The sequence below is a fragment of the Anneissia japonica genome, unplaced genomic scaffold, assembly GCF_011630105.1.
Source record: "Anneissia japonica isolate Jap-2015-1 unplaced genomic scaffold, ASM1163010v1 scaffold287835_len3118868_cov185, whole genome shotgun sequence".
NCBI classification, from domain to species: domain Eukaryota; kingdom Metazoa; phylum Echinodermata; class Crinoidea; order Comatulida; family Comatulidae; genus Anneissia; species Anneissia japonica.
In genome coordinates this window covers 24,159-49,842 of record NW_022737223.1, presented here as the reverse complement: position 1 = coordinate 49,842, position 25,684 = coordinate 24,159, and the positions used below count along the sequence as shown (strand labels likewise).

General features: G+C 33.2%; 1 protein-coding gene across 3 annotated transcripts in view; it reads left to right on the top strand.

The window, feature by feature from the left end:
* Positions 1-25,045, top strand: part of LOC117117096 — a 37,236-nt gene extending 12,191 nt beyond the window's left edge. For 2 of the 3 annotated variants that reach the window (XM_033261280.1, XM_033261281.1), the window contains exons 6-11: positions 2,440-3,266; positions 4,680-4,895; positions 6,059-6,223; positions 9,499-9,628; positions 12,993-13,086; positions 18,960-19,403. In XM_033261280.1, coding sequence (XP_033117171.1) covers positions 2,440-3,266; positions 4,680-4,895; positions 6,059-6,223; positions 9,499-9,628; positions 12,993-13,086; positions 18,960-19,026 — 1,499 coding nt within the window. In that variant the 3' untranslated portion in view covers positions 19,027-19,403. Of the gene's footprint in view, positions 1-2,439; positions 3,267-4,679; positions 4,896-6,058; positions 6,224-9,498; positions 9,629-12,992; positions 13,101-18,959 lie in introns of all 3 variants that reach the window. The other variant, XM_033261282.1, reaches the window with a different exon arrangement.
* Positions 25,046-25,684: the final 639 nt, after the last annotated feature.

Below are 25,684 nucleotides of genomic sequence, written 5' to 3'. Positions count from 1 at the left end.
AGGCCTTCTTTGATTCTAACTTTTGAAATGTTGTCAGAAGGTGAACAAATAAAGTTCAAAATTTAGTATCAATTATGTCTTGTATCACTTTTTCCAGACTTGCGTTTCGTACAGTTACCAAGTTCATTGAAACCCACGATTTCTCCTGCACTTCTCTGTGGAGAAAAAAAATACAGTAAATTATTAACCCTGTGATATTGTAGGATCTGTAGTTTACAGTATATGTGATAGACAATACCTGTGATGCAGTTAGTGAATGCTATCATCAATCAGAGTTGTGTGATAGATCCACAAACTTGATAATATTCGATCCATGTACTCAGAAAACTTTACTTGAGGCAATATTTGAGGGCCCAAAAGAAAACTGTTTTTACTGATTATTTTCACCCTCATTTAAGATGAAATGATTAGTTAAATAAACAATAACGTGATGGATGAATGTATTATAGGCCTATTGTGTTACACCATTGAGGTATATTTTTTATACCTCTCCATTGTGATACTGTACATGAAGGAGTCATATGATTAATTACTATATCATTTTGCAGTGTAACGATATATTTACTGTAAAGCCCAGCAGTCAGAAAGTCAAAGTAATATTTATACATCCAGTGCAGCCCTGTTGTTTTAATAATATAAACTAGGCTGCTACTACTACCCGTAATGCCTGCTGATATTATGTTAGATGTATTGATATAATTATACAGTACACGATGGGTTCCATACAGCTTAACTATATCCCGAATAAAGGCTACAGGACGTTGTGTAAATTGCTACACAGCCTAGTAAATGAGTGACATGATTAATTGGCGAATCGTTAAGTGCCGTTCTCACAGGCAATGGATCATATCATTAAAAGGATTTTAACGCTGCTTGCTTTGGATGAGGTTCAAGTCAAAATGTCAGCTATATAATGCGGAGTACTTCGTTTAGGAGGAGGTAATACAGTGTCTCCTGGATATTGTATAAGATTAGATAAAAGTTCAACTATAGCAAAAACATTTAAAGTATTTTAATGGCAAACACAAGTGCATACACACAATTGTATCAAATATAAATGCAGTTTTGTAATACTGCACCTGTTTTGTTCAACAGTTATAGCTACAATAAATAACAGTTACAGTATTAATAGGCATATCACAATATTTTTAGCCAGGACTTTTTAATAGTGATAATACTTTTGTTTATGAACCATTGATATGGTTATTTCAAATTAAATTTATAATATACTTTTTTATTTTTGTTTAATTCTTCCACCCATCTCCTCCCTTTGCCATGATATCCTGATGAAATATTCTGTAATCAACATTAAATGATATATTAAAGAATTTACAATAGCAACTTAATTGATTGTTCTAATCACATTACTCTGCATAAGAAAAACATGATGGAATCTCAAGCAAGAGTTTGGGGTACCCTCAATTTTTGCCTCACAGTCTTAATTGTCTTTTATTCTTTAATCAAATTTACAGTATTTTAATTTTCCTCCAGTAAAGTGGATTTGATGTCTCTTATACACATCTATTATTAATTACAAATAAAGTTCACTTTTTATAACAATATGTAGAATAATATCTTTCAAAAACAATGGACTCTGTCATGTCCATTTTATATAACTTTAATATTTATGCATTTTATGTGTTATGATGTTACATGTAATACCTTTGTAATTTCTTTTTACACTAATCTTTTTTATATAGTTGAGTGAATGTTTTTAATGGATTTTATGTACTTATCTTTTAATGAATTTTATGTATGTATTACAACTCAAGAAAACAAATTGTCATTATTTATTTATATGTTTTAATAAATCTGAATCTGAATCAATACAACTTTTATATGAATAATTTTGAAATTTACAAAATTGTTATACTACAGTACCAGCTATGAACGGAATGGAATGAGTGTTAAAGTACGAGTACCTGTGACAGGAATTTGAACTGTTATAATTTTTTGTGCTGTCATCAACAGATGCCGCTGCCTCTGTTTGATGTACTGTACAGTATATACTATAGATGTCTGTGTGCAAGGGCCTAGTCTGACACTATAGTGCATTGTCCTGCCTATCAAAATCATGTACAGCACACCAAGGACTCTGTACATTTATTCAAAACAGTTTTAGATATTTAGTTCTCTGATCAAGCCAATAACAACCTTATACTCTACTCTATGAGGATTATGCATAATTAATGATGATGAGTGATGATGTGATGATCATGTCAATAGTGAATGCGGTGTGGTGATTGAAATACTGTAGTTTAGGTGATTGCAATGGTGAGTGATTGTGATTCTGATTATGATTATCATCTTCATCATCATGTTAATGGCAATGATGTTTTTAATTTAGATTTTCCTTCTTTTCTGACATAATATATTTTGAATCAATATTTGTATGTTCACTGTAGAGTTTAGTGTATACTTTCTTTTTCTTTTTATTAGGTGACAAGATGTCAATGCTTACGAAACTGTCGGCTGACAATCAGCCAGACATCATCCAGGGTCTCACACACCACAGTCCAGATTTACATAATGAAAACGAAAGTTACCTAAAACGCCCTAAGGACCTTGACAAGAAGAATACAAATTTGAACCGTCTAAGCTTAGCCGAGGAGTTTGCCCAGTTGGAGGGCAAGATATTTGCAGACGATGGTGTTTATGAATCGGAAAGCGAAAGTGATTATGGGGCAACGCCCTCAAGCTGTATGACAACTCCTGATTGGGAGGCACAGGAGGAATTCAGCAAGGCTGATGAAAGTCAAGATAATATTACTGTTACCGAGGACCTTAACGAGGCTGATGAAAGTCATGATACTACAACTACTGTTTGTAATGGACTGCAGAAGGACCATGCTGGAAATGTTGCTGATCTTGATGCAAATGCAAATGACTCTGATACCAGTGAAACACATATCAATGAGCTACAAAGTTCATGTAGTCAAAAACATTTAGAAATACTAACAGATAAAAGAACTATGAGTACTGAAATTAATACAAAAACTGAACCCAACAGGACAAGTAACAAGGAAGAAATTGCCAAAGATATAGACATTACATGCAAACATTTGGCTGCTGCTACTATCACTGCTGCTGCGTGCGACCATAGGCAAGTGTTACCTAAAGATAATATTGATTCGTCTGGATTGCCCATCATGGATTGGGACACACTGGAAAAAAGAATTGCAAATATAGAACGAAAAAAAGGAGAAAAAGCGAAGGAATTAGAAAAGCAAGAGGAAGAAGAACAGTCATCAAAGAGTCCTAAAACGGTAGAGTATCCACACTGGTGTATTTTTTTTTAAGAATAGGTTAAAACATTTCCTTCCCCTTCTCCTGTCTTTCAGTATAATGAAAATTGTGCCATTTTACCATGAAGATGTATTCAGCCTTCTAGAAATAGAAGATTACATATCTGTTTCAGTCACCATAGCTTTCCATTGTATCATTCAGTCCTGGTATTCAAAATTATGGGTGCCAACCCAAGGTAGGGTCTTCAAGATAGTTTGTAGGTTCATAGGACCTAATGGAGATTAAAAATGGACAGTAAAGTATAGCAATACAGTAGCATGGAGTTTTCTCAAAGTTCCATGATACTAGCACAGTGTGTCATGGCTATGTATCCGTGGGTGTTATTGCTGAGTATGTGTAATAGTCTAACCTTCCTTGCTCTGTGGAAGTGAAAACTAAGTGTGAAGTATGTACCATTTCCTGAATTGTATATACAAAAGCAACCGAACGATACGCATGAACAAGTTAATTGCCAAGTTAACCAAACTGGAATATTAAGTCACCTAGAGTATATAAAAGCCTTATTATCATGGCTTAAGCCTGTTCTGTTTTCATCGTTATGGGTTGGCCAATCTTGAGGCCTGCAGTTCATGTGGCTTGGGTCTCAGCCCTCAGGCAGACCAAATATCATATTCCTTCAAATTTCCAGATAAAGTTCCTAGGGGATCTTGCCATGCATGTTTAGGTATTGCCTTCGGTTGGTTTTGTAGCTTCGACTGGCATGACAATGGACTTCAGAACTCATTGGAATGGCCTATGTCATTGTCTTTAAATCTGTTAAACATACATTTGCAAAGTAAATAGAGTAATATTGAGAGAAAAAAATGGTACATGAAACAGGTACTGCTTGTGATTGTTCTTAACATGTAAACAGGAAAGATCAGCTGGGACAGTGGCCAACTTTATAGTTCATTTAAAAGCTGCAATCTAATTCATGTGTGGCAAAATCAAACAGGATATTGGATCAAGGTTGGATATTCTGATGAACAATATGAGACTCCACACATCTCATGATACAATATATTATTGTGTTTTATTATTTTTTTGCAAAATATTGAAATATTAAATTACCTTTACAAAATATTATTCATTCGACAGCAAGCATTATGCTTAGTCATATGGGACTGGAAATATTGAGAAAAATAATGGAATTCTTAGCATTTGAGTCTCAGTAACATTAGAACGAACATTACTCAGTCTCAGTAACTATGCTATTTAAGTCACAAATTTTAAAAGCTAGGCTTTGAGTACTCCATTCATTCATAACCAGATTAAAATACCATTTTGCTATTGTTTTGCATTCAGAGTCCCTCTAACTTCTGGATTGATGGACCACCTTTTATGTATCATTTTTGTTATAAATGAACAAAAACACTATAATGTTTGTCGTTTAGGCACAGAGAAGCTGCCGTCAAGAGATCCTAAAACGACTAGCCAGAGCAGGGCTCAGTGAAGAAGATGCAGAAGGAGACATCTACGGCAAGGGGCGTGATAAATTGTCCGCGCGACTACAGAGTGGAATGAATCTACAGATCTGCTTTATGAACGATCCTCTGAGCGACGACGATGAGGACGTACAGCATGAGGCTGCCATGATGCGCTCTCTACAGGTATTGAGAAAGTTTTAGATTATTAACACACAGGTCTTCCACACCCAGACATATGGTACAGTGTGTCACAATGGACCATTTCAGAGAGTCGATCAAACTTGACAACTCTCTAATCAGAACATGGACAGGACTACACACTTGTCTCACAAATGGCTTTATATATATATATATATATTGTATATATAATGAATAAATGTAGTTGCCAATACTAGCAACATACAGTGCTCGATACACGTGATAATGCAGAGCGTAAATATTGAAAATGTAGAACTTGTAGAACTGGGTATATTCACTCTACAGACTGTTTCATGCTAATGCAATCTTCAGGAGTGAGAGAATACAAGGAATTAACTCATTTGCATTTTCACCTGCCTTACCATTCATATACTCACACAATCCTTGCATTCTCTCACTCCTGAAGATTGCATTAGCATGAAGCAGTCGGTAGAGTGATTACACCTAGTTCTTCAAGTTCTACATTTTCAATATATATGTGTGTGTGTGTGTGCGCGCGTGTGTGCGTGCGTGTGCGTGCGTGCTGTCATTTTGTGAGACCTTAGGCTATGCTGAATGGTCCATTGCATGACTCTTGCAATAACTCGGCATGCAAATTTATTTACTGTCAAAAATTACTTAGCTTAATACCACGCTTATGGGAAAAAAGACTGTTGACACACATGCATTATTTTATGTATAAAAAGGGAAAAAAGACTGTTGACACACATGCATTATTTTATGTATAAAAGTTGAATTTATTTCATGTTATATGCTAAATATGGTAGGGCCGACCAAATCTGTCAACAAATATTGCCTACCAACAGTAGGCATTTTTTATAGTTTGACAAAATGTGGATGATTTACCCTTTTGAATTACAATTTAACAATAAATATCAAATTATTATTATACTGTAATTTTGAATATGACATAATAGTAATATTATTAAGAATGTTGTGGTGATTGTTTGTTATTAGACCATACATAATGAGACTTCTAAATCAGGAACATCTTTAGCATCATACACATTTGAAACAATGATGTGGTTTTTGGTTGTTTTTTTTTTTTTGTTTTTTGTTGTTTTTTGTTTTTTGTTTTTGTTAGTACTAATATTTCACCATATCAGTGAAGACTTTTTATCATTACAAACATTCTACTTATTTGACAGAGCCCAAGTGTCACGGTAACAAAGGTGGATGAAGACTTTGAAACTAGGCAAGCTCGTCTACAGAATGAGGCCAAGATAGCATTAGCACAGGCTGAGCCCATGGCAAAGATGCAGCTGGAAATTGAAAAGGTTCACGGCAAGAAGGTGTCGCCTGTTACTGAATTGGTAGGCAACCCGTCCAAATGAACTCATCCAGTAAACCACTTGAATAATTTAAAAATATAGTACTGTATATAGGATCTTTCCAGAGATATGCCATCTTAGGAACCCACCTATTGAACTCCCTTCAATACCTCTGTATAGGAATCCTTCAGAGGGACTTCTTCAATAGAAACAATACATTGACTAATAGCTCTTCAGTTGCTATAGGACTTCTCCAGAGAAACCCATTAATTGGAAACCCTCCAGATTGCCCCAATATAGAAACTCATTAATCTTTAAATCATTTACAGTAGTACGCTTCATGAACTCCTCTTCATTAGAATACCTCGAAGTAGTCCTTCCCTAAAGAATCATTCCATTTAACCCCTTAAGAGGAACCTCTCTGTACACAAACTCTCCAATACAGCCTTTCATGCAAGCCTGACACAAGATAAATGATTATAGCATTATTTGATTTTAACCTCTTCTTCTCCATGTACAACCCCTTCAGAACAGCCTCCTCTAAATGCCTAACACAAGGTAAATAATTACACTCAGGCCATTTATAACCCCTTAATGGCAATATCACCATGTACAATAGAACCCCTCCCCACAACAGCTTCCTATAAAAGCCTAACACGAAGATAAGTAATAATGCTCATTCCATTTACCCTCTTAATGGGAACCTATCCATGTACAATAGAACCCTTCCTCAACAGCCTCTTATAAATACCTAAAACAAGATAAATAATTATGCTCCATTTAAACACTTAATGGGAATTTCACCATGTATTGTGCAATAGAGCCCCCTTCCCACAGCAGCCTACTATAAAATCCTAACACAAGATAAATAATTACACTCATTCCATTCAACCCATTAATGGGAGCCTCCTTGTACAATAGAACCCCTTCACAACAGCCTCCTATAATAGCCTACACAAGATAAATAATTATGCTCATTCCATTCAACCCCTTAATGGGAACCTCTCCATGTGCAATAGAACCCCTCCTCAACTGCCTCCTATAAATACCTAAAACAAGATAAATAATTACGCTCATTCCATTTAACCAGTTAATGGGAATTCCTCCATGTACAATAGAATTCCCCCTCCCCACAGCAGCCTCCTATAAAAGCGTAATACAAGATAAGTAATTACACTCATTCCATTCAACCCCTTAATGGGAATCTCTCAATGTACAATATAACCCCTCCTCAACAGCCTCATATAAATGCCTAACACATGGTAAGTAATTACGCTCATTCCATTTAACCCCTTAATAGGAACCTGTCCATGTACAATAGAATCCCCCCTCCCCCAACAACAGCCTCCATAAATGCCTATAAGATAAATAGTTACACTCATTCCATGTACAGTAGAACCCCTCCTCAGCAGCCTCCTTCCTATAAAAGCCTAGCACTAGATAAATAATTATGCTCATTCCATTTAACCCCTTAATGGGAGCCTCCTTGTACAATAGAACCCCTTCACAACAGCCTCCTATAATAGCCTAACACAAGATAATTAATTACGCTCATTCCATTCAACCCCTTAATTGGAACCTCTCCATGTACAATAGAACCCCTCCTCAACAGCTTCCTATAAAAGCCTAACACAAGCTAAATAATTGCACTTGGTATTCTTTAATATATTCATTTCTATAATAGCTTCAGTAGATATGCACGTTTGTGATAATGTCAGGTCAGTTGATGAGAATCTTTATATTCAAGCTCACTAGCATTCAAGTTGTCTGGTTATATCAACATCTATATTTAATACTGGTTGCGAGTGCAATGTATATCAGACCTTTATATTCAAGATAACATTATGACTATTTATCTAGTAGTACGCCATGTGAACAATACCTTTGAAATACCCTAAAGAGCTCTCTTTATTTAGACATTATTCCATACAAAATACTTCAATGTTTTTCTTATGTATTGTACATTATTAATGTTGTTACTCTACTATAATATTTTTTTTTATCTTTGTTATTGTTGCTGGGGATGTTTTCATCATGATGATGATTATCATCATTATTATCCATATCACTAGTATTGTTCTTTTTGTTACATTTTATTATTATTGTTTTTATGTTGAGTATTGTTATTGTAATTATTAATAATATAATAAAAGTTATATTCAGTACAATATTAACTATACAACATTAATTACATTAATATTTCTAACAATATTATTGTTATTAATATTGTTAGGTTATTAATAGTAGGTTGTTAAGGTTGTATTGTTGATATTGTTATTAAATTTGTTGTTTATATTATATAATTGTTATATTATTGTTGTAACTATAATTGTTATTTTAAGTCGTGTACAAAAAAAATTCCTCATTTTTTCATCACCGCCAATACATTGCGCATCGATAAAAATTGAATTGTAATTGAAAATTACTTTCGTAAAACAAGCTTAATTAGAACCCGAAGAAAGTTACTTCAAATTCAATATTAAGTATGAACAATTAAGGAATTCATTAAAATCAATGGACCCTCATAAACACAACAAACGGAACGTTTAATAGGAATATCCTAGACCTATCTTAAAGACTCGAGCAAGGAACAAATTTAGATGTAGGCCTACGGCCAGGCAGGAGACCGCCCGGGCCTCCTCCTACTACTACTACTACTACTAGGCCGTAGCCTAGCCTAGTTACGAAATCATCGCACGATTTTATCTGTCTGCATGCACCGACCAAAAAGGACGTCAGTGACTGTATTCTCTCTCGAATGCTGAAATGTTTATTTTTTTAACGAAAGTCTATCAAAATAGCATTACAAACAAGTTCTTTCTAACACAATGTTATTCATCGTATCTGTAGTGTACTGCTGATGTGTAGTTAATTAAACGCCTATTGCAGGAGCAAAAATCAGCATACGCACAGCTAAATGTAAATACGCACACGTATACTCATCATATCACTATAGGAACTGATGACTGCTACAACAGTTTGTTATAAAAAAATAAAATTAAAAGACGGCGATTGACTTATAAAGCAATTAGTAGAGCATGCATCGTACACTAAATGGAAAATTATTATACTTAGGTTAGATTTAATGCATTCAAAAATTTGTTCAAGCATTAAATCTAACCTTCGTATAATAATTTTCCTATAGCGTACTATGCAGAGCTCTACTAATTGCTTATTAATATTACTGTATATTGTAATTCCAACTGTATAATATTATTTATACTATTTATAGTATTATTGTTAATTATTAGTACGCAATCCTGATGAACAATAATGATAATGCAAAATGTGTGAACTTTTGTTTTTTGTTTTTGTAGGCTGGCGTGAAAGGGATGTGTGATATCTCGCCTGGCTTGACTGGGAAGGCACTGAGCAAGAAAAAGCTTCATGCTATGTCATGCAGTAAACTGAAAATACTTGTCAATGACCTCCACCGGAGAATCAAAGGTAACAAACATTTTATGTCGTCCCTCAACAACACTTACACACAATTCCATCATCATGCTTATGGGCAAATAACACAATTCTCTCACATTAAGTCTTGTTGCAATTTACTGTGGAGCTTCCTTTGTATGTATTTGGAAAAAAACAGTTAACTATTGCCTTTGCTGGTTACTACTAATGTTTTCTTTGGTTGATACATAGGGCTATTATTGATAATTCTTTACCTATAGAAGTCCCAACCACAAACATAGCAGTACAGTAGATATGGTAGGGTTTAGCAAAGAATTGCTTTGGAAGTGTTAGAAGTACTGTACCATATTGCCTTGAGAACACCTACTGTATTGCCAATTATGGCTTGACTCTTTAAAGAAGTTACTGAAAAATGGAACTGGAAAAATGGCCCCTGAAAAAAAATGGCCTGAAAAAATTGCCATGGTAAAAATGTCCCCAAAAACTGGCACTGGTAAATATTGCCCCGAATGACAGGTATGTCAAAATGTCCCCCAATAATAAAATGAAACTAATTGTTTTTTAATGTTGAAGTCTTAAAAGAGCATCAGAACACTACCAAGAATATTATTGCTGCACCACTTACTATAATATTTATTGCACTTTGTTAACTGTTACTTCATTTCACTATTTCTTCAATCATTAAACATTTTTTTTTTCAATTTATCTTTTACTTACTATTAGCTTTTAATATAAAATCCATTATCTCATCCTCTTCATTATTCTACTAATTCAATCAAACTATATGTTTCCGAATATTTATTTTTTTTTTACATTGAACCACTTATGCATTTCTGACAAAAATTTGCCATCCATTCATATATATCTACCTGTTGTTCATTCACTTGTTTTAATTTCTTTTTATTGATTTTCCATTCTTCATTTTAATGTTTTCTAATTTATTCTCATTAATTATTTAATTTGCAGTGATTTGTTTGTTAAGATCCATAAATCAAATTCTGATTTAAAAGATACTATTAATTCCTCTGTGACTATCTTCTCGCTACATACAGTATCTGCAATTCAGCTGCACAGAATATTAAATATTTATGTTAAGGGACCTTCTCAGAATACTTTATGCAGAAAACATGTTGATATGGTCCCTCCTAGGATGAGATAGAATCTACAGTAGAAATATTCAGTAATCATTGGGCCTGTTTCTACTAGAAAGAAATAATCGATTAAAAATCGCTTTTTCGAAAAATCGCTTTTATTATCGCTGTAGAAACGGGACCAGTTTGAAAAAAGATTTTTAAAAATCGATTAAAAACACGCAATGGATAACGTGTTTGAACGGCAAATAACCGATTTTGGCTGTGCATCTTTTAGCTGCAACACAAAAAAAGCAATTATCATGTGAAATGTGACCTCCAGGTCAGTCACTGCAAAGACTAGATCTTATATTAGGCGCGAACTTTCAAAAAAATTTGTCCTCTTGTTCATGTCCTAGGCCTACAAGCTAAAAACGTCAACAAACATGAGGAGTGACGAATTCGTTTTGTAATTATTTTGTGGTGGTGGGGGGCCTAGGCCTCTCCGCTCTTTTGGGCCTACCGTTGTCCTTGTTTGGTCGCTCGTTCATTGTGCCGATGAGCACAGCTGAAAACATTTGCCTACCGCCCCACACCGTATCTTACTCCTCGTCATCATGACAGGAATGAGAAAGATACTATCCTATACAGTTAGGAAAACAATGTGTTGTAAAAAATGGTGACGTAATTTCTGTCACGAAAACCGATTTTCGAAAAATCAAAAATGTAGTTGCAACGCGAGCAGGCTGTCTGGTACTCATTAAAAAAGCAGTTTAAAAAAATCAATTATTTTGTGTTTGTCAGTAGAAACACACCCATTGAGACATTGCTTTTTCTACTATCATCATTGATATCATGAGCATAAAAAAACCCCTATTTTAAGCAGCACTTTATGCCGTTTGAAGAATTATTCGCTTTAAAAAAAAAATTTTCATTTTGTAATACAGATACAAAATCAGAAAATAAGAAACAGTGCATACTAAACAATGGAAAAAACAGATTAAAAAATCCCTTATTTGGAACTTAAAAAGCAAAAAAAACTAAATTAGGTTTATAAACTCTACCATAATTTATAAATATATATAATTATACCTTTTCAGTACACATGAACAAATCTTAACATTTTTATTGTACTAATTTTGTTTAAACTTGTTTAAGTGCTACACCGAGAAAATACACAATGCTTTTGACTAGTGGTCACAAGGAATTCTTGAGGCCTGTTCAAGGCATAGTAAAAAAGGCATATTTTCTCACTTCCACTTATAACTTCCACAAATAATGTACAAATAATAAAATGAGAAATATTTCTGTGGTAGTCTACTTTCAACTCTAGCGGCACAAAAAATTCCCCAAAGCCGTGTGAAAGTTCATAGAAGGGGTCCAAGGTCCCTGACCAGATGTCCAGGACCACAACAGGAATCCAAATTTACTTCAGAATGGCCACCTCTGGATGCTTGGAAATGGCATTCTGAGACTGTAAAATGTTTTTTTTAAAGCAGTGTGATCCCATTGGAATAATTGCCTTTTCTGATGGAGATCTAGGGTCTTCAATATCAGAATTTTCTAGAAGTGTTGTTGGATGTCTGAAATACAACTACAATAGAAACCACCATTAAGGAGACACCTTCAGAACCAAAAAAAAAATGGTCCCCCGAATAGGGTTTCTGTAGTGTTAAAAGACTACTTTCCCTTGTTTAGTGGCCGAAATGTCCCCTTAATAGGTGTGTCCCAAAGGATGGGTTGTACTGTATTTCAACTATCATTCTGCTTTTATACTGACAGCCACAGTCAAGATATTTCTATGTAAAGCAATATTGCCTTGGAAACAGCAGTAATGTAGAGATTGAATTGAATACATTGAACCTGTTTTGCTCTTTGCGGCCAGTGTACTTTATTCTATTTACATTTTCTAATGGACGTCTATGCGCAAAGCTAGGGAGAAAAAAAACACTGCATAACTGTAGTAGACAGTTATGTCCACAAGAGGCCATTGTGTCTGTTTTGTTTCTGCTTTAATACAAGGTGCACTCTTTTCATACAGTCAATGATGTTTAGTATTTCTAATCATATTTAATTTATTTAACAGATATTTATAATACTATTTTTACATATTTTACAGTATGAGAAGATAATCATAAATATACTAAATGAATATTTCTCACTAGCTGGTTCACTTTGGTAATCCGGTCAAAATCCGATAAAATCTAACTTTTTATGTGTATGTTTGTATTCCAAATGTACATACAAGCATTCTAAGGAGTAACTTTACTGAAATAAAATTATTTTTACTGATTTTCTTTCTTTTTCTCTATATTAATTTCATAAAGATTGGAATGAAGAGCTGGTGGAGTTATTAATAGCAAGGGATGAACTAAAGAATGAGCAAGATTCCAAATTGATTGACATAGAAGATTTAACCAGGTGGATACACATGAGTGAGTGGTACACCAAAATAAATCAACCCTCAACGCTGTCATTGTGAACACCTCTCCATTTTTTATGCTATCAGTGCTATTATTGTTTCAAGAGGTGTTCCTATACAGGACATCCTCTTCTAGTATTTTTTTTTTTTTTTTTTGCAGTTACATTGTCTATTTATGCAACTCATGTCAAGCTGAATATTTTCGCATATCTGTTAATGCAGTTCATACATGCAGTGCATACACATGTAATACCTTTATTTATACAGTTCACCCATATGGGAGGATTACCCACCTATCTAAATGTAGTTTACCCATGCGGGGCATTCCACACATATCCATTACCAGTAGTACATTTTACATCATGCGTTGCATCCCCACTCTTTTGTGTGCAGTCCACCAACGCTGGCCGTATCCCCCTTCCATGTATGCGGTTGACCGTGTGGAAATATTGTAAGATCGATTAATATAACAGTTGTGATTCTGGCATACAACCTTGTGGAGGCTCAAACCTTTGCTATGAATTTCACTTGTGTCCTTGTGCAAGGCATTTTACCTCAGGGTTGTCCCTCCACCCTCAAACATAAGTGGGTACTTAATATATTACCATGGCAATATTATGGTATGTTTCATCCAGTAGAAATTTCGTATAAAATAATGGTATAAGTACATAGAGATGGTAATCCGGTCAAAATCCGATAAAATCTAAATTTATATGTACGTTTGTATTCCAAATGTACATACAAGCATTCTAAGGAGTAACTTTACTGAAATAAAATTATTTTTACTGATTTTCTTTCTTTTTCTCTATATATTTCATAAAGATTGGAATGAAGAGCTGGTGGAGTTATTAATAGCAAGGGATGAACTAAAGAATGAGCAAGATTCCAAATTGATTGACATAGAAGATTTAACCAGGTGGATACACATGAGTGAGTGGTACACCAAAATAAATCAACCCTCAACGCTGTCATTGTGAACACCTCTCCATTTTTTATGCTATCAGTGCTATTATTGTTTCAAGAGGTGTTCCTATACAGGACATCCTCTTCTAGTATTTTTTTTTTTTTTTTTTGCAGTTACATTGTCTATTTATGCAACTCATGTCAAGCTGAATATTTTCGCATATCTGTTAATGCAGTTCATACATGCAGTGCATACACATGTAATACCTTTATTTATACAGTTCACCCATATGGGAGGATTACCCACCTATCTAAATGTAGTTTACCCATGCGGGGCATTCCACACATATCCATTACCAGTAGTACATTTTACATCATGCGTTGCATCCCCACTCTTTTGTGTGCAGTCCACCAACGCTGGCCGTATCCCCCTTCCATGTATGCGGTTGACCGTGTGGAAATATTGTAAGATCGATTAATATAACAGTTGTGATTCTGGCATACAACCTTGTGGAGGCTCAAACCTTTGCTATGAATTTCACTTGTGTCCTTGTGCAAGGCACTTTACCTCAGGGTTGTCCCTCCACCCTCAAACATAAGTGGGTACTTAATACATTACCGCGACAATATTATGGTATGTTTCATCCAGTAGAAATTTCGTATAAAATAATGGTATAAGTACATAATAATAAAACATTATGTGCATTCCATTTATGCAAATCAACTCATTGCCTACATCCTTATTCATCCATTTTTGCTGATCACCACATATATATGTAATCTATGTTGTGTTGGGATATCCCATCTATCCATTTATGCAGTCCACATCAAATGGCAGTGTACCACCAATCAAATTGTGCTGTTCTCTCTTTCTATTTTTATTTATTTTTTTTTGTCCTATCAGAGTGTTATGTTGATTTATCAAACACCACTTGCCTTCTCACCAAATCATGTGTATCGCTGCATCTCCTACAAAGGTCCTCAATGGCTACAGGCAATGAATATTAATTGTTATGTCTTGACATTTGCAAGGCCTAGCTCAAATTTCCAACCGGATAGATTAATGATATTAAAGCTTCACCAACGTAAATAGGGTGAACGCTATATTCATTCATTAATTGTACTTACGCCAAACATCCAGTACATATCAAAATCTAAACTAAATATGATGAGTTTTACTGTTTTTGCATGAAATCTTCCAATCTTGTCAGTTTAAATCCCATTTATATTTTACTAAGTCCCATCAGATTTCTAGCATTGTTTTTTTCGGTATTTTAATGATGTTAAGACTCTTGAATTGTGTGCTTTTTGTAACTCTCGCTTTTTGGTATAACTCCTGCTCTATGGCATTTCATTTTCTCAGTTGATTTAAATTCAAGTAATTGTTTTTCTTATTTTTTGTGATGAATATTTGTGTCCACAAGATAACAATTTCGGAAATGAAAGCTGTGTTATTTCATTTATAAGTATTAAACCAGAAGCATGTCAAGTTTATTATATATTGACACATACAGTATGCACACATTTCCTTGCAGACAGTATATATCTGCTGTATAATAATAAGTCAATTGCATAGACATGTACATACAAACACACATTTAAATACAGTATGTACACATTAAATGTAAGTGAATTTTATTGTATACATTTTATACCAGATATTCCATATATGAAATCAAAGAGAAATACACGGCCTTACCAGGGATTCTTAAAAATTACTCCTTTATTATGTGACATCCCATGAAATTAATAATATTTTAGTCAACTTCTACAGTATATACACATTAAATGTAAATGAATTAAGTATATACATTTTATAGAAGTGGTTGGCGCATCGGTTGTGGTTTGGACTCCCAACCTGGAGGTCGGGGGTTCAAAACTCTCGCTGTGCAAGTCGCTTGTGTCCTTGGGCAAGGCACTTTATCTACGGTTGTCTCTCTCCACCCAGGAGTACAAGCGGGTACCTGGTAGGTTCAAACACAGCCTGCGCTGAATACAGCTGCAACATTATGGAATTCCCCTATGGGGCTTGAGTGTGTGTTCCATATGTGCTTGATCCAGGGGTAATAATGTTCAAGCGCTTCGAGGTTGTGTCAACGGGAGGCGCTATATAAATCCAGAATTATTATTATTTATACCAAATATTCCATATGTGGAATCAAAGAGATATACACTGCCTCACCAGGAATTCTTAGAATTTACTCCTCTATTATATGACATCCCATGAAATTAACAATAGTCAACTTATACAGTATACTGTATACACATTAAATGTAAATGAATTAAGTGTATACATTTTATACCAAATATTACATATGGAATCAAAGAGAAATAAACTGTCTTACCAGGGATTCTTAGAATTTACTCTTCTATTATATGACATCCCATGAAATTAATAATAGTCTATGTTTAACAACAAAATGAAATCAACCAAGATACAGGATATATAACAGTTACAAAATGAATGAAGAGTTTTTTATAAGAATTAAAAACTTCCCAAAACAACGTAAAGAAATAACAACAAAGAATATTTATAGACATATAGATGTCCTGGAATCGAAAAAGTAAAATCCTGCTAAATTGATTAGATAAAGACAAGACACATACAGACATGTAGTCAACTATTATATTAATTATTTTATAAATACTTGCATATGCCTTTATACATCACACTGTTCTATTCCAGTTTACAAGCTTTTAATTAATTTCAACTAATTATTCTTCATATTTTTAGTGAATTTGTAGCACATTATTATGTATTACTCTGTTTCACATTTCAATTTAAATTTTATATTACTATATACAGTGATCCACTCTTTAAGATAGACGTACATATTAGTACAGTGTCATTTACTCTATTGTCCAGTTTATAATAGCTTAATATTGATTTTTGCGTGAATTTGAGTATTTTATTTGTTCGCTATATTCACATAATATATGACATGTTACATACAGTGTATCTATATGGCAACACAATTACCAGGTACTGAACGTTTATTCATTCATTCACTTGTCCAGTCATTCATTCATTTAATTATTCATTCATTCACTCAATCATTCATTTATTCAATCATTCATTCATTCAATCATTCAGTTATTCAATCTTTCATTCATTCGTTCAATCATTCGTTCATTCAGTTATTCATTCATTCATTAATTTACACAATCATTCATTCATTCTATCATTCATTCATTAAATCATTCATTCATTTACTCAATCATTCATTTATTCAATCATTTGTTCATTCATTCAATCATTCAGTTATTCAATCTTTCATCAATTCATTCAATCATTCATTTAATCATTCATTTATTCATTCATTCATTTACTCAAGCATTCATTCATTGATTCACTCACTCAATCATTCATTTATTCAATCATTCATTCATTAAATCATTCATTCATTCATTTACTCAATCATTCATTTATTCATTCATTCAATCGTTCATTCATATATCCATTCATTCATTTATTCATTCATTCATTTATTCATTCATTCATTAAATCATTCATTCATTCATTCACAAAATCATTCATTTATTAATTTATTCAATCATTCATTCTATCATTCAATTATTCATTCATTCTTTCACTCAATCATGTATTCATTCAGTCATTCATTCATATATCCATTCATTCATTCATTCATTTATTCATTCATTCATTTATTTAATTATTCATGATTCACACAATCATGTATTCATTCAATCAATTAAACATTCATTCATATATCCATTTATTTATTCATATATCATATTCTTTAATACATCCATCCATTCGTACATTCCTTATTCAGATATTGCATAATCCAGTGTAAAATCTTTTAATTAATATACATTGATTGTTGTAGTAAATTTGTTTATGCTTCTCAAATTTAATTTTCAGACTCACAATGACCTTGCAGGATTTTGATTTATTTTGGTGTAATCACAAGCACCATTTACTTCCTTTTTGCATGTATTTTTTGGTGTCCTCTACGTTGTTTTATTCCACCCAAAGCTTCTTATGTTTTATATGATTGAAACCAAGTTGTTTGTAAGTAGTTTCAGCCATTTTATATTTGCATGAAGTAGTGTAATTCTGTTTTTATAAGCCATTTTTTTTCTTTTATTAGCTTTGACCTTGATTCCGCTGTAGGTAATTGTTGATACATCATATATTTATATAGAAGTTACATTTTAAGTTGAAATGCTTAAAACCTGCCGTTGGTAAAAATAGAGTCGGCTATTAATCAATTTTTAAATCAACTTGTTTAATTGGTTGATACTCAATATTTTCCACTGGATATCAAGAGTGGGACTATAGCTTGGGGGAACAATTTTGTATTTCCAATTTCATAGTCTTCAAATTATTATATTGTATAAACCACTCCACTGTTATGGTTAATAGAGCATAAAATCCATTCAGTAATTTGCAAGATTACTTCTTGTTATATGAAATTAGGGGAAGAAAAAAACATATTTAGACGTTGAAATAATAAGTCGAATCCAATAGCTAACTTTACTACAAAGTAATTCAGAATTGTGCTCAAGATATATTCACTATTATAACCTTATAAATCCAGTACCAATGTAATGGCATAATTGTCAGTAGTTATTATTGAAAGTAAATTTTTAAAAGAAATGATACACTGATGAAAATAAAATTATATTGTAGGTCTTTCATAGTAGTTAACATTTACAATGTGTCCAACTCAAGCAAGACTTTACATTTGTCAATCAAATTCAAAATTTCATTTGGTATGTAAGATTGATTGGGGTTTAGCGAAGTTATGAATATTTAATTAGTTGGATATCATCTTAATAAGTATCAAATGTTCCTAAATTAAATACAGTATCAATTTCTGGACATTTTTGTTGCCAGCGAGAAATTTTAAATAGTGAAAATTTAGGGTTTTGCCAGAGCTGGTCATGAAAGAAATGTTTTTATTGACAGCTTTCAGTAATCTTGTTTGATTCTTCTTTTCAGACATGCAGCCGAGCAGCAGGAACAACAACAACTTGTTAGAAGAGTGTTGTCTGGAAAATGGCCATAAGCGTCACTACGATTCTTTGAGGAAACTTCTTACCCGATCATTACCATCAGGACCGAAATGTCTATGTGGCTTCAGTCGCAGTTCATCTGTAGCATCAAACCCGTCTCGTGTCAGTCGAAGCTCATCGCAGAATTCTAGCCAATCACCAACAAGTCCTAGCACTGCCAGAATGACACTTAGCTCTCTGAGTCCCAGTAGTTTCAAGTCAACCTCCAGCATGACAGATGTCGAGAGTGTCATGCCCAGCCCTGAAGTATCCTGGGTCAAGAGTGCAGGTGTCCGATATTGGTACAGGTGATATATCTAATATGCAAATTAGTTAATTTCAAGTATTCAGTTATATTTTATCTTTGGTATCAATTTTATAAATTAGGGTTGTTGATATTTAGTGGCAGTACCTAGTTATATCTGTTTGATCAGCTGGACTGAACATCCTCTTGTAACCAGTGCTTCGCTAAACAAATCACATTGTAACCAAAAGGAAAATGCTCATTTAACAACCAGTTTTACAATGGATCACTACCATATGCTCAAAAAGTTCATATTGAAATATAATAGTGTATGATAAAAAATTGACTACCAAAAATCCATATATATGTGAGGTGTTTCCATAGTCATTTTTTAAAGAAAAAGTTGTCAGTTCTAAAACTGCAAGTATATTCACTGATTTAATTAAACTATCTTATTTTCTACACAATTTGAACTACATTTGAAAATTTTTGTTACATTCTATTATAATTATGTTCTGACTGTTGCTAGTGAATTTAGTAGATATTCACTGCGTGCAGTCATGCATGTGTAACGTGTGTATACAAAATTTGAAGCCGTTTTGGTTTGTGTTCTGAACCTTCGATTGCTCAATGAATTAAACTAAAATACGAAACTAATTAATGTAATAAAATACCTAAATAGTAGAGCGTAGCTCTTAACAACATAGTATATACAGTATAGCCCCATCAATGAGGCATAAGCCTATATTATATTCAGTAGTCTTTCTCCCAGATTTTACACCTTAGATATGCCATTTTCTATACCCTGAAATGAGTCAAACCATTGCTTATTGCCTGTTCTTTAAAGCAAGGCACACAGCATTGATCATGGAATCACATGAGCCAACCGGCGTAGGCTCAGTGTGTGCCTAGCTTAAAATTGGCTTATTGTGTACAGTTGTCATTTTCTTGTACATTGCATATGCCACGACTTAAACTGTATTTCTGACTTTATTTGTATGATTCTTCTTCTTATGATTCTACACCAGCTTGAAGACTCGCATTTTGAAATTATTATGATGACGAAGCAATGAGAAATAATGCATTTATGTAAAGTTTAAGTATAATAATGACATTTTTTTTAAAAGAAGAATAGCAATAGTGACTGTCGAGCCATAGTATTATTTAGCTATTTGACCTGCCAGCAGGCTTGGTCAGACATACTTAATGGCTCTAATAATTATGCTGCAGCTCTGATGTTTCTGCATGGTTTCTTTAAGTAACTCTTCAGATAAAAGCCTAGTGCCACCCAATATCTTATAGAACTGTATAGATAAATTAGAGCCTGATTTAGTACTCTAGTATAAGTCTTACATAGACCATTAATCTTAAGCCAACTTATGAGCTACTAGCAACACTATATGTCACTGTATGAGCCAAAAAGAGCTGAGATAGTTGACTTGATGAGCTACAGAAGATATGATCATAGTTGTGTGAGCTAAATATCAAGAATTTATGTTAATGAGTACATGACTCAAGATGAGACAAGCTGAAGAGCAAGACTGATGCCTTTAACAACAATACTTGATTTTGATGCTGTTAAATGAGCATAGCAAAACTTGATGCCATTACACAGATGAGCCAAATGGACTTCTACCTGTATGAAGACTTGATGTAATTAGATGAGGTATTAGACTTGGTGCTACTGGATGAGCTTTTGAGAAGACGCAATGCTATTTGATTAGATTTTAAGGAAGACCTGATGTCATTAGATGAACTAACAGCAAGAATTAGTGCTACTGGATGATCTTTTAAGAAGACTTTAATGCTATTAATGAGCTTTTTGAAAGACTGAATGCCCTTAGATAAGCCCAGACAAACTTGCTGTTAGATGAGCTTATAGCAAGACTTGATACTACTCTAGGTAGTTCTGCCAAGATGAGCTAATAGGAAATCTTGGTGGATTAGCAGACCCATAACCAGGAAGTTGAGGGGTGTTGTATGGTTCAGTCAAAACCTTTTTGTGATAAATTCACATTTACATACTTAAAACAGCTCTTTTCCTGACACATCCAGGGAACTTAGTTGCCTACTGATCCTGATTTAATAGGAATCCCTGAATGATCCTGGTTATGGGCCTAAAGAGATCAAATAGCAAGTCTTGATGCTATTTGATGAGCCAAAATGAGCTATTTATCAAGACTTGAGGATGAGCTTTTTGCAAGACCTGCAATGTAATTAGGTGAGCGCAGATGTGGTACAATAGCAAGACTTCAGCATTATAGCAACACTTGTTACTATTAAATGAGCTTATTGCAAGACTACTGTATTAGTATTTGATGAGCTTATAGAAAGAAAGACTTAAAAAGAATTTTATGAGCTTTAACAAGACTTATGCTGTTGTATGAGCATTCAACAAAACTTAAAGATAGTTTTCGATCTTGATAGAGAGACAAGCCTTTGGTGAACATCTTCAGTAAGCAAGCAGTGAGAATTTTATGAGGTCTAGGTGTGTAGCATTTTTCAGCTCACCTTTGTGACAAATGATAATGTATAAAATAAATCTGTACAGTAGTGTAGACTCAAATGTTTATAGGTTTTCTGTAGATATTGTACTTAATGTAAAGGAGCAATCCAATAGGGCTGTTTTTAATACTTTGTTTTTTAATCTGTTTTGTTATTTCCAGATTTGCCATCTTTCTGCACATTTGTCTTCCTTTAATTATTCTATAGGTTAAGTTAATAGTAGTATTTATTAGTGTATTCTTTTATTTTATCACTACAAATTGTCTTCAATCAAATACATTATGCATATCAATGTCATGAATTGATTAATGTCACTTTCAATGATGATTTTATACCAATGATGTGGTATGTCATCATGAACAACATGAATTCATTATGGAATCACAATGTCATCAGCGGCTTCACAATATAATCCTCTTCAGCCTGAAAAGCCCATTGTCATTATTAATATTTCCGTTATAAAGCTAAATTTATTATTATAATCCATAATACTACCATATTGTCCCTATCATTTTCATTAGCATCTAATTTGTTAGAATCACCAAATTAAAATGAATAGCAGTCACATAAATGTCAGTTTCTCCACGTTCCCTCATGGGTTGATAGTAAAAAAGCATAATAACTGCTGCAAATTATTGTAAATTTGTTTTGGTTTTTTTTGGTTGCAATTTTCTGTTTGGATTGAACGACTAATTTTCAAAGAAGACAGAACAACATTGTTGCAACTGATGGTAATAGACAATGTCGCTAAAGGAAGATTAATCATGAATATTGAAAACGTAATTGATTTTATATTAAAGAGAAATGTGGACAAGTTAGCTACAGCAATACAGAAGTCAGTTAAAAATGTGGATTTGCACAACAGAATTGTGTAGAAAATACAGTTTTTTGTACAGTAAACAATGAAATAATATATTGAAATTTTTAAATAATTTGCTATTTTTACTAAACTTCTAGTGATAGTAGTGTTGATAATGGGTAAATAGTTTCATCTGGTTTCAAATAGCAATAAATATGTATAATTTCTTGTGATAAACCAATTATTACTCATTGTTTTTTGTTGTTGACAGTTTCGCCAGGTTATCAGTCAGGCTGCCTGGCCTGGAAGCCTGACTGACAGCCAGAAAAAACAGTGAGGAATAATTGGTTTATAACAAGGAATTATACATATTTAGTGTTGATAATATTTAGGATTCACTACTGTAAACAGGTGTGTACATATTTGCTAATTAATGTTACTTAATAACCTTTTGCCAATGTATGAAATAATGAAATATATAAAGCCTGATTGATTAATGAATGTAAACACAAAGGTGCTTCATTTATGTGCTTTCTCTTGGGCTATATAAATGTATATATAATGTAAAACATTTTATATAGTTTATTATCAACATTAACTTGTTCCATATTCTTAATAACGAATTGTTAAAAATTGTGTTAGAAATATATTTTTCTTTGTGTTTTTTTATAATTTGCTGTGATTTAACAAACTTTTTATTTGCTGAGCATCGTAATCTCTAAATTGATGAGTTACAGTGAGATTTCTTAATTTATTTTTGATAAAATACAATAGAAATTGTTTTTTGTTTTTTTGTTTTTGTTAATTGACAGAGATTGTTTATGTTATAACCATGGTTATAGTATTCTTTTATTAATTTCAATTGATTGTGGTTGAAGGTATCTTTTTCGAAAAGTACTATAGTATTAGGTTTAGGTCACAATGTGTTATGATACAGTACATTTTTTTTTTATTTAAGGTCAAAAGCCTTAGTAGTTTTAATTTGCTTACTATTAATTTTTAATATTATGTTTGGAAATTTAATCAGTATTATTTATTATTGATATATTTTTTTCCTCCAGGATGCATTAGTTATTTAATATTTTTGTATTTAAACCATATTTAATTCTGTTATGCCAAATAGGCCTGAATTGTATGGGCCTTATATTAGCATAGAAGGCAGATGTGAAATAATATACTAGCTAAGATCTTGTAATTATAGGCTAGAAATGGCAATGATATATGCTGGAAAATCCAGCCATATTAATGAAATAGGTTAAAACAACTAACCTTTTTTATAACTTTAATTTTCTATGCATAATATTTCCCCTGCCAGTAAATGCAATTATACTTTCATTTTTAAGAGATATATTTTTTGGTTATTCTATATAGCATCAATCTTGATTCTTTAATGTTTTGTTACAATTGTACATACTTTCAACAGAAAATTTATTTATTTTCATGATAGAGGCAGGTTTGAATTTAAAAATATCTAAAATTATATGAGAAATAATGTTACTATACTTGTATGATATACTGTATTGTTCTTAAGTAGAAAGGGACAGCTTTCTAAGACAGTACGAGACTCATATGGGATGAGTATGTATATTGGGAATAATTGGTCGGAATGGAAGTGGGTTAGTAAAGAGTAAAGAGAAAAAATATTTAAAACAGAGACTGGAAATATATTTAAGGTTTGATTTATAAAGAAAGTTGTGATTAACTGATGAAATACAAATGAAAGATGGTCTTCCCTCATAACCCTGGATTGTGATGGTGTTGAATAGTGCATGATGTTCTAAAGGGTGCAACACTAATGTGCCCTGGTATGTACCATGTCAACACCTGCGCATAAATGATTATAGAGGGCTCATGAGAGATTATAGGGGGGGTGCCTAATGGATTATAGAGGGCGCTTCATTAATGGTGGCCATCAGTTGTATTATTCTGTGTACATTACATTCTGGCTTGAATATTGAACGTTGATGTGTTTCTTCATGTAATAACTCAAAGTTGATGTGTTCAATAATCATATCTTTGTCAATCTGACAATGATTATAAACTAATAGAACTGAATGGACATATTATTTGATTGCTGAGCAAATTTATCTGTAGCTGACAACCGTGTAGGTTATTGTTGAGCAAAATTGTCAATTGTAAATACTTTCATTGACGATGATCCGTCATCGTAAAAAAAATATTAAACAAAAATACCTTCTCATGATTATGGTGTAGGCTAACCATGTAGTCAATTCATGACGTAAGCCTCATGTGACATTAATAGAGCATCCATTAAATAAATGTTAATAAAATCAGAGGATGAGCAATATTATAGTTGTTAATCATTAAGTATCCCGCCTACAAGAGCGTGTCAGTCATTTGCGATTTCTAACTCCTGTCACTTTTACCTGTTAAATCGACGTGTAGCGTTCCAGTGAATGTCTAATGTGGTGTACTGTATCGAAGTATACATCTGATAATAAAAGAATTACCATTATTATTGAAATTTTTACTTCTTTGTGTTCATGGTTTCACAAGTGTACATTCACTCTCCAGTTGCACAATGGAAATATCCATAACAACGTCACATTATGACACTGTTCAAAAAAATGACAAGCGAGCATACATATCAGTATGTATTCCTACGACAAACTAACTTGCCATGGGCCTGTATTAGATGACATTACTGTCAATTCATATACTGTACAGTGTAGTTCAATATATTTGTTGATAACAAAAAAATCTGGACTGTTAAGGTTTCTCCCCAGAATCATTAATAATCAAGTAGATTTATAAAGTGCAAATACTGTAAACAAGTCTCTAAGCCCTACAAGAGAACAAAAAGGCTAGGTGAAAGTAATGTTAAACCGATTAAAGATGAAAACGCTGTCCTGAAAGTAACTGAAAACCAAACAAAAAAATAAATAAAATAGACTCCCAACAAACTACATTGTTGGAGAGATTACCGACAAGGGTGCTCAGTCCTGCAAGCATCGCTTACATGCACACCTTTAATACCACATCACAATAATCATGATCTATCACCACACACTTATGAATACTCTTTTCTTTAAGCTGCTGCGAACCAGTGATTGGCCCATGAGATGATTGGTATAGTGCTTCACCGCCTATATTAGCGCATGAC